This window comes from Octopus sinensis, linkage group LG7, assembly GCF_006345805.1.
Source record: "Octopus sinensis linkage group LG7, ASM634580v1, whole genome shotgun sequence".
In the NCBI taxonomy this organism is placed as follows: domain Eukaryota; kingdom Metazoa; phylum Mollusca; class Cephalopoda; order Octopoda; family Octopodidae; genus Octopus; species Octopus sinensis.
Genome location: NC_043003.1, coordinates 91,306,744 through 91,317,921, shown reverse-complemented (window position 1 = coordinate 91,317,921; position 11,178 = coordinate 91,306,744). Strand labels below are relative to the sequence as shown.

General features: G+C 37.5%; 1 protein-coding gene across 2 annotated transcripts in view; it reads left to right on the top strand.

Moving 5' to 3' along the window:
• Nucleotides 1-10,847, top strand: part of LOC115214290 — a 20,585-nt gene extending 9,738 nt beyond the window's left edge. Inside the window, exons 1-2 of one of the 2 annotated variants that reach the window (XM_029783442.2) lie at nt 7,564-7,692; nt 8,400-10,847. In XM_029783442.2, coding sequence (XP_029639302.1) covers nt 8,407-9,348 — 942 coding nt within the window. In that variant the 5' untranslated portion in view covers nt 7,564-7,692; nt 8,400-8,406 and the 3' untranslated portion in view covers nt 9,349-10,847. Of the gene's footprint in view, nt 1-7,563; nt 7,693-8,399 lie in introns of those variants that run through there. The other variant, XM_036504912.1, reaches the window with a different exon arrangement.
• Nucleotides 10,848-11,178: the final 331 nt, after the last annotated feature.

Here is an 11,178-nt window from a genome sequence, read left to right as displayed (position 1 = left end):
ACATGCGCCATTCCAGGCAGGTCGATCCAGGACAATCTCCATCACCTACGCTACACCTTAGATAGGGTTGGTAAATTATCCGGTAAAAGTGGGGCATTGGCCCATTTGGACCAAAGTAAAGCTTTTGATAGGGTAGACCACCAGTACTCAAGGCGGCTGGACTAGGCCCGGACTTCCGTGGTTGGATCACTGCCGTGAAGTATATATTTAACCTCACAAATTTGCCGCCAATCCATTCAACTCTATCTTCAGTTCAGTCACAGTGCAGGTACGTATTGCGCAAGACTGTGAAAAACGCTTTGATTCTTCCTGCTTCTTCCATACAGGCTACAATCATTATGCAAGTTTGAGATTTAATTTTTACACACACACACATTTTTTCCGGCTGAGTCTTGCATCATTTATATTCCAAAACCTTAGTGGTAGACTTGCAAGTACTGAACAAAAGTTTCCCGAGCAAAACTGACTGTCATAACCTTTTTTGTTTACTCGTCGCAGTTGTTTAACTACGTAACGATTGAATAAAATGCGCAATATGTATGGATTAACTTCCTTTGATTCATTACTGCAATTATCAACTTGTCACATCTCTACATGTTACATCAAGCTTAAATATAGATTTGGATTTTTAAATCTCGTATTTAAAAAAAAAAAACCAATTAAGTTTATTTGTGCATGCATAATGTATAATGATGATTTTGGAAGACGCAAAAGCGTTGTCAACTCATTTTTAAGACTACGCAGTTTATAAGGCAAATTATTGCGTCGTAATGCTATCTTTGTAGTTAGTTATAACCGCATAAATGTTTTTGTTGTTTTACTCCTGATGAAGATGATGAAAAGCATTCCAGCCGTAATAACGATTCCAGTTTTTTCAGCATAGTTTATTTAGGGTTGTATTATCAAATGCATCCGTTCTATGTTAAGACCGTAGGATTGATTTGTTTGATATGTCTAGCAAGTCGAGCAACAGTGTAGAGAAGGACCTAATATAAATACAGATATACATGGTGTATATCAGCGGGATACCCATATACGAACAAATTGAATAACGAACAGCTTTTCTGAAGAAAATTAAATTCGTATAACGAGCTGAAATTTGATCAACGAACCACGAGTAGACTACGCACTCGTATAAGTACTGGGGGTAGCATAAATGAATACGCTAAATGAATAAATTGTATAGCGAACAATTTTTCTAAAGAAAATAATGCTCAGCCAACGATCCGAAATTTGAAAGACAAACGACGAATAGACTACACACGCATATAAGTGGTTGGGGGAGAGTGTCCGAACGGCTCGCTAATGTTCATTTACGCATCTTATGTAGCTTGGAAATATCCGTTTTTTAAGTCGAAAATAATGATATTTCTCATATAATTTTGCTGAGACGTAGAACCAACAGAAGCAAGTCATAGGGGAAACACATACACACGCGCGCGCGCATGACAGGGTGCGGTGAATATATTGTCGCCTAAATAACGCAAATATGAAAATAACACTGACATAAGATATATTTACTAAAATTACATAAAATTGTCTTGAAATACCAAAGAGTAAAGTTATTCAATAAAATCTGTTTTCAACCACGTCCTCCAGACGACTTCGGAATTTCCTGCAACTCTTCTGGACACGTCCTTTTTTAAGTTGGTGAATGCTACCATAATCCTTGCCTTCAGTTCATCTTTGGTGTTACAAGGAGTTTTGTTAGTCTCTCACTCACCTGCGCCCCACACAAAATAATCAAGGGGGTTGCAGTCTGGGGAGTTAGGTGGTCAGATGTTAGGGATGATGTGGTCGCAGAAATTGTCTGACAGCCATGACTGTGTTCTGCTGCTTGTGTGGTACGGTGCAGAGTCCTGTTGCCAGACATGGGGGTCTTCCAGCAGTCACCATCTTGACCCAGGGTAGGCCTCTATGTTGAGTCTGAGGCCGCGTGGGAAGATTAATGGAGGCATAACGGTGCCACCACAAGTGATCGCTCCAAACGCCATGATGTTGACTGGATGTTTGATTTTTATTACTCTTGGTACAAATTTTGGGGATACAGCCAAAGGTTGTTCTGTGTGTCCACCATCATCTGTTCGTATTGGAGCTTCCGGCGCGAATGCCAAGCAATACAGTGTATAGTTTCCAAATTTCTGGCGGAGTGAATTGCGTCATGGTGTTGTTTTTCTCACAGACGATGCCCAACTGACCCTACTATACTGTGTAGTCGACAAAATATTAAAAAATCAATGTGCATGCGCGAAATTAAAAATATAAAATGGTGATAATTTACCCATCGCACTTTGTATGTATATATATTTATGTTCTTTCTTTGGTTAACAAACAGGGAAGGATCATCTTCGAATATAAAGACCCTATTTTGCACACGCGCGCGCACACAAACATATATATGCATTTATGTATAATGATTAAGATCCATGGATCTAGGTATAAGAAGTTAGTAAATTTTGAGCTGTCCATCGTAGGTATAAAAACATCTTTCAGGAACAACAATAGTTTATTGACGTAGAAGGTTGTAGGTTTTTCCCATATCGAAGTTCGATAAACTGAAAAAATATTATACTTCATGGTTAACAACTAAGGTTGCTATGAATGCGAGTCCAAATTGAGGGAATGGAGCAGGTAAAAGCCAGGCTACATACGTTTCCTAGCAAGCAGAACGTTGGAAGTAATAATTACTCAATAAGGGATGATCTACTAGCTGCTCATCAGACCGAAGATACCTTAGTTAAATGAAGGTTACATTGTAGCCAAGGGATCCCAAGTTAACTCCCCGGAGATATAATTTGAAATGTGTGGCGAAGCCGGAAGAACGAGCAAAAAAAAAACAAAACAAAAAAACATGTATGGAGAGATAAAATGGTCGGTAATAGAAAAGGAGGAGGTCAAAATTATGGGAGTGGGTAATTGTCTAAAGATGTTAAGAATAAAGAAAACGAAAGGGGGAGAGGAGGGAATTTAGTAGGAGGGATTGAAAGTGACTGAGTGGCAGGATGTTGTGAATATTAAGCTGGGGTCATTTTAGCATGTCAACTTGGGTGCGACAATATATTTATTTACGTCCAGGTCTTGAGAATCACCTTTTCTATAGTGTCGTTTTTAGTGTTAAGTGGTTAATTTAGCTTAGATTCGATCTAGTATCCTTTCGATTCGCTTATAGTACATCTCGGTTTGTTCCACCGGTGTTGTTTGTATTGCCAACAGTTTTATCTACAACGGAGAAAGAAACCTATTTTTGCAAGTTCTGATCGATCTTCGCGACCGCTGTTTCATCATTCATATATTAACTTTATATTATAAGACAAGAAAGTTAATTCCCAGCAATTGGCCTTCCTCTTTCCGACCAACACAGCCACAGGGATGACATTTTAACTCTAGACCAATTAGGCTATGATTATTGCGCTTTCAGCACGAAGAGACAAGGTTTTATAGCCTACGACAGACAAAATCTTCCTTCGTCACCACGATGAAGGCAATCAAGGACTACACTCGCCTCCATCTTCAACACGACTTCACCAACTTAAGTGATTACATGTCACATACGTAACTAATATTTTTAACCTCTGATGGAAAAACAAAACAAAACATGCTCACTTGGATCAGAAGTTATTCAAAATCATAATATTTGTAAACGTTTTAAAATAAACATTTTTTATTTATAACAATATTCACCTTGTTTGTCATATTTCAACATGTTCACACATGTTTCAGCTGTCATATAGTGCAGTGTATTTGGAAACTCAAACGAATCTTAGAGTGGTTATTGTCAACATAGGCAACCTAATAGCCTTACCTAATATAAGAACATCTAGAAAAGAAAATAGGACGAACAGCCACGCAATAATTCTAAATCACAGCATATTCACCATTGCTTACGCAGAATTTTTTAATGGAGGAATCGAAATTTTGCCTATCACTAATGTAATTCCTGTCATTGATAATGATCGCAATTACATATTGATAAATAGTGTTTAATTAAACTTGGAGGCGCAATAGCCCAGTAGTTAGGGCAGCGGACTCGCGGTCATAGGATCGCGGTTTCGATTCCCAGACCGGGCGTTGTGAGTGTTTATTGAGCGAAAACACCTAAAGTTCCACGAGGCTCCGGCAGGGGATGGTGGTGATCCCTGCTGTACTCTTTCACCACAACTTTCTCTCACTCTTACTTCCTGTTTCTGTTGTACCTGTATTTCAAAGGGCTGGCCTTGTCACTCTCTGTGTCACGCTGAATATCCCCGAGAACTACGTTAAGGGTACACGTGTCTGTGGAGTGCTCAGCCACTTACACGTTAATTTCACGAGCAGGCTGTCCCGTTGATTCGGATCAACCGGAACCCTCATCGTCGTAACCGACGGAGTGCTTCCCCCCCTTATTTAAACTTAAAAATGGCTTTTGTTTTTTCTTCCCTTCGAAAATACTTAATCATTTCCAAACGGTATCTAATCACAGTGCTTTACATCCTGAGTTCAAATCCTAGCGGCTTTATTTTTTCATCCTTCCAGAATCGATAAACATAAGTAATCTTCAACAAAATAAACGCGCGCGCTCACGCACACACTGGGATAGACTTGTGGGGGTGGGAGGAGCAGTATATTTAAGTGACGGTGGAGAGGTAGAATCGTTAGAACATCGACAAAAGAAAAAAGAAAGAAGGCTCGTGTATTTGTTCCAATTCTTTACATTCTGAGTTCAAATCTTACGCGGTCAACTTTGCATTTCATCCCATCAGGGCCGATAAAATAAAGTACCAGTCAAGTAATCGACTAAGTCCGCTTTCCCTAAAATCGCTGGCCTTGTGCTAAAATCTAGAATATCATAAAGCAGTAAACTGGCAGAATTGTTAGCATGTCGGACAAAACACTTAGAGGCATTTCTTCCGGCTCTACGTTTCGCCGAGACCAGCTTGCCTTTCGTCCCTTCGGCTGTCGATAAATGAAGGATCAAGTGCTGGGATAGATGTTATCGACGAGTACACTTCCTCAAAACTTTTGATAAGTAGCTGTTGAGCATTGGGGTTGATGTAATCGACTTACATCCTTTCCCGAAACTGATGGCTTTGTACCAAAATTTGAAACCAATATTAATTATTACATTTTTGTTTTTCTTTTGAAATTTTGCAACCCTAAGAATTTTATGCCCTGTGCAACTGCGCTTGTGGCGTTGCTCTTGCAAAGGCGTGGCACGTTTATGCGTGAAAAGACTATCAAACATTCTAAAAGCTGTTTTTTTCCTTTTACCACAATTTAATCGCTTCTGGAATCTGAATTCTCTGTAGAGATTGTCTTGTCTCCCCTCAAACTTTCTTTTGGTCGTCTGCAACGCGCTTAAATAATAATTCTCTCACTCATCTTCATTCTAAACGCTTCTCACAGTCTATAGACACACACGCGACATATATTTTCATCTTTGTTGAGTAATTTTGATTGAATTTTCCAGTTTGGTATATTTTATGAGCTTTCTGATTTATAATAGTTTGAATTATACGAGGGGGTACTGAAAAGTTCCTGGCTTTAAGAGTGTCGCGAAAGGTATTGTTGGAGGCTCAACTTTCCCAGTTCTTCTACGGGCTTAGAAAAGGTGAAGGACAGCTGCAATAAGTGTGTGAATCTGAGAAGCGAATATGTTGAATAAAATCATAACTAATTGAACCTCCTATCTTTTCTTTTACCCAAAGTCAGGAACTTTTCAGCACGCACTCGTATTAACGAGAATGAATTTTAAGATAATTTAACACTCAGCATTAACTCTTGTTCCTCACAATGCATCAGTCTCATTACAGAATGGTTCAAAGAAAACTCAAACATCTCGACAGCCAAAAGTAATAACGTCATTTGGACATGTTGATTTCTGTTGACAGCGAATTCTGGTCATCATCAATAGCCAAAAGGGGATGCGGTGAGCTGGCAGAATGTTACTGCGCCAGACAAAATGCTTAGCGGCATTTCTTCCGACTATACGTTCTAAGTTCAAATTCCGCTAAGGTCGATTTTGCCTTTATCCTTTCGGTGTCGATAAAATAAAGTATCAGTTAAGCACCTCCTCTAAAATTATTGACCCTGTGTTAAAATTTGAAACAATTATCAACAGCCTAAAGGAGGGCGGCGAGCTGGCAGAATCGTTAAAGTGTTGGACAAAATGCTAAACGGTATTTCTTCCGGCTCTTTGTATTTTGAGTTTAAATCCGATGAGATCAACTTTACCTTTCATCCTTTCGGTGTTTGTAAAACACCACGAAAGGACTGGGGTCAGTTACTATGGTATCGACCGGCCTCTTCTTCCATAATTGCTGGTTTCGTTCCAGATCATTAATAGCCCAAAGAGGAATGAGTACCCCCACCTTTCTGTAGTAGTAGTAGTAGTAGCAGCAGCTTCTCCCGCCATTATGCAATTCACTTCATTGAAGATCGACCATCATTTTCATCTTCCTAGTCTCAGTAATATTGATTCTGATCGAGTCACAGTGCCAGTGTAGTGAAGCTCAGGTTACCCAGTTCAAGACCACGGCCTACTATGCTGTGATGAAAGGCAAAGCTAGTTACGAAAAGTTAATTGTATCGCCATCAAAGGTAAATATGGCTTGGCCAGTCATTCAGACAGTTGACCAATCATTCTGGCCAAATAGTCTGGTCGAACTTTCAAGAAAAACTTCGTTGGGTTATAAGAAACTGGCGAATTGAAACCCAGGCAGAGCCATTCAGCAGTCCGCACGGAGCCATGTCGCTCTGCTCCATGAGGTGATCTCTCACCGCTTTCTACTTTTCCCTTAACATGTTTTTGTCCTGTTCGGCAAACGGTACCGACCTTGGGTTGTAAGGCCGAATTATGCACTCGTTACTTACATGCAATAGTTGTCACTCCTACTTATTTTCAGTAACTATGAACTACTTTCATATAATTTTCTTGCATAGTATCTTATACAGAAAACTTTCAACTATTTCATTGGATATCGTTTTAATGTTGTTCTAGTTATCCAACTGTTGAACATATGTCAATGCATATGTTCCGGGTATCAACGAAAACTAAGTATTAGTGAGATCATGACGAACACAACATGCAACCCACAAAATGTTGTCACTCGGCAATAACTATTTACTAGTAATACTACACACATTAAACCAACTATTTTGAGGGGAGTGGATTAGTCGGCACCATCGACCTCAAGATTTAACTGGTTCTTTATTTTGTCGAAAGGATGGAAATCAAAGTTCATCTTGGCAGGTTTTGAATTCAGAACGTAAAATGTCAGAATGAATACGACAAAGCATTTTGTCCGACGCTCTAACGATTCCGTCAATTCATCACCCTCTCATGGTTGAATAAAAAACCTGATTTTGTGACAAGCTATAAGAAATAATGAATTTTCTGTTTATTTCCATATGAAAAGGTAGATATTGAACCTGACTCCACACCTGAACGAATCTAATAGTTTAACTCTAAAGCGAGAACTAATTTAATTTCTTCTCATATAATACGTTGTTCCAGATACTTCATATTTAAATGCAAAATATCAGACAGCCTCTTAAAATTCATTACTATTTATTTGTCTTACTTGAAGATTTAAAGGTTTCTGAGGCTGTTAACTTCATTAAGTTTTATACCAATCATCATAAGCGGTGTGAAGAATCCGGTGACCAGGACTAAAATACGAAGACAATATACAGTCTGTGTGACACATATATCAGGCAGGTTTATTTTCATTGATTTACATCAAACAAAGGAATGCCTTTAATGAGAAAAAAGAAAAAAAAAGCTTGGTTTATGTTACTATGTTCCCGATTTAAAAATTCAATATCATTCCTACCACTTGAATAAGTAATTAAACTTAGGAATGCGATGTTTGTGCGTTTGTTAAATTAGCAAAGGATCTAACTAAAATTAACAGCTTATTATCGCATAAAGTAATTGCCAGTTTGTTTTTAAATATTTTTTAAAATCAGAAAATGACTGTAAAACTCCAATTTATTCCTATATCTAGAGAACTCTTAAGTTGAGATCGCAACCTGGGAGAATTATCTAGTAGCAGAGAACATTACGAATGATTTAAGTATTAGTCTTTCACTTACCGATGTTCAAAACAAAGTTAATAAAGAAAGCAATTATAAAAAATGTAATTCATTTGTTCATTTTTATTATTAAACGGTTTCTTCTCGTCAGCTGTAATTCGTCTCTTTATTCTACATATAAAGCATTTCTCTCTCTCTCTCACCAGTAAAACATTTTTTGATCAAAACTTCCTGACGATTACTCCTGCGAAAAACAAACCTTTGTGACTACATTAGCCACCCCTCTTTTAATGATAAACTATTCCTCGATTATGGCTGTTACAGTACTATTCCTCATTCTGAAAGTTAACGAGCATTTGTAATATAGCTTTCTATTTCTTTTTCAGAAACCTGATGTTATCTCTAGGAAAGCACACGCAGCCATCGCTTTTTGGACACGATCTTTTGGAGTTGAAAAAGCATTTACGGCAAACCGACTCCTGTTATTGGACAAGCAGTAAAAGCGATGAATCCAACATTAACGAAATGGCTCATTTTCATAGATTACTCGATGTTTTCCAGAGACAGCAACACCTGGAAATTAATCACATCGTGAAATCTCTTAGAACGAAAAGCCAGTGGTTAATCCGTTCTGAAAAACTCTGGGACATATTCAAAAGTGAAGTTGATCCAGTTGTACATCCGGTAGCCATTTCAGAATGTGAACCTTCAGAATCCAGTTGGCCCAAGAAGCTCGAATCCGATGCAACTTTGTCTGCGACGAAAGACTCTAAAGCACCAATATCAATCATGTACTTAAAAGAGAAAGATTTTTGGGGATACGATGTAAAAACTACCCCAAATATTGGAAAACCCATATCACTGGGGCTTTCCGTATTAACTGATTGGCGCGATCCCCCCGAAATTTCGTTCCAGGCGATCTGGACATCTTCCGACAAAACTCCAGATAACGAAAATTTGACTGAAACTGATGTTGAGAAGTGTAGTGTCAAAAGTATGGTCAAAATACATGAATCCCAAACGGAGGAACTCGACCAAAATAATATTCACTCCAATAGAACAGAAATGGGTATTACTAATATTTTAGAAGTGGGAGGAAAGTTGAAACAGAATGAAGAAATTCAGTTAGAATCTCAGTGTGTGAACAAAAATGAAAACGACTACAACAAATTTGAATTTAGTGAACAGTTGCCAAATTGTTCAAATAAAGAAATTCTTGACATTGAAAACACAATAACACATTGCATTTGCACTCAAACAAAACCTTCAATCGTTGAAAAATCGGTTGCTTTTCCGAGACGGCTGTTTTCACCGGGTTTGAACGCTCGAAGTTAACTAAAGCGAAATTGTAATCGCAAAGAACTCCCCATAGTAAACCTAATCTAGTTTTTAACGCTCATCACAGACATTGTTATTTTCTATTTCAATAATGTTTCGTATCGAAATTAAACATAAAATTGTTTAGGCGACGGTTAACAATTAAATCTCATTGATAAGAAATGAATAAGTTTTGGTATCATTTCCGTTCAATGTTTTGGAAATTTATTCTTTTTAAAAACGGTTTTAAATGTTTTGTCGAATCTAATTCAAATAAAGTCAATGCGTTTTTTTTAATTTTTAATTTACACACTCGGAGAAAAATTACGATCATTCAACATTGTTCAATATTTTAGAATATTAATCGTTATGGGTGTTCCGAGTTCATTTTCTAGTGGAAGTCCCTTCATAGTGTTATATACGAAAAGACTTGTTGAACGGTATTTTTTCTTTTAATGTAATGCATAGTTCAACTATAGGAATTTACTTTACGCTGTTAATGCAGGGTACGATCAGAAACAGTCCCATATTTTACACGGCCGTTGCTGAGCCCCAATAAAGTTAGATGGGTGAAAAGGATGTCTTCATATTATCTTCTTAGAAACCATCGTGGTTTAAATTGGTGTACAACGTGCTCTTACCAATAAAAGACTTATCAAGAGTGATGATTCTAAGAGGTTTTTACCGCACTTGCGTTTATATTTCTCTTTTCTATAAAAGTTCACCTATTTAAACTGCTAATGTTGATTTAATGACCAAAGAATTTCAGGAACTTTTTTCTTTACCATCACTAATGTGCTTTGGTCAACTCAATATATCTGTATTAAAGCGAGGAAGTTTCCTGTTGTACCCTAAGATACACTATATAACTAAACATTTCAAGTACATCGAAGACAATAGGCCCATCCTTTGTTTAGCTTACCAGAACAAATTATGTAGTTTAATTGTTTCAATTTCGAATATTACTTCCACTTTGCGCACACGAATCAAAACCCATCCCAACATCTCTTCCTATTCACGTACTCTCCTTGCTACTTTGTGTAGACATTTACTCACTGCAAAAACAATTTTGGTCATTGACCCCACTTAGCTGTACCGAGCTGACTTGTCCACCCACACTGTATTCCTAACGGGACTACAGCCTTAATGAATTCTTCAACTTTTCCGTGTATCTACAACAACCTATGAAAATGTTTGGGTGTGTATCCCAGCATACACGAGTAAATTGTTAGACTTTGTCAGTTATCGACCAATCACTAATATTTACACAATGATATTTGAAAAAAATGGACGTCTCTTTACTACCACTTTTATTACATTGAGTCTCTTCGCCTTCTCGTTGACCAATAGTCAAGAGATTTGCTATCATCTTTCCCACAAACGAGTACTTGACATTAATAATTAGCACTTGACATTAATAAATCCTTCACCACCGTATCTGGCATGAGGATCCGTTCTCAAAATATCGTGTCTACAAGATTCTTTCCTTTATTGCATTATATATTTTGTGAGACTACTCCATAAACACATATATATATATATGTGTTTATGTATGTATATATATATAAATAAATACCGTAAATCTTCGAGTATAATCCGCATTTTTTCCCCAAAGTTTATAGGTCAAAATCCCTAGTGCGTACTATATACGAGGTTAAAAATGAAAAATATTTTCTATGCAATGTCCGAGTCTCTATTTGCTGTCCGGTAATTATTATTCAGACGCATTTTCTGATGTCGGGCGCGAAAATACCTTAAGCTAAGCCTGAAAGCAATGAAGTCATAAAAGAATCATCCATAACTTGCAGTAAGCAACATTTATTAAAATAAAAGTATTCAGAACACAGA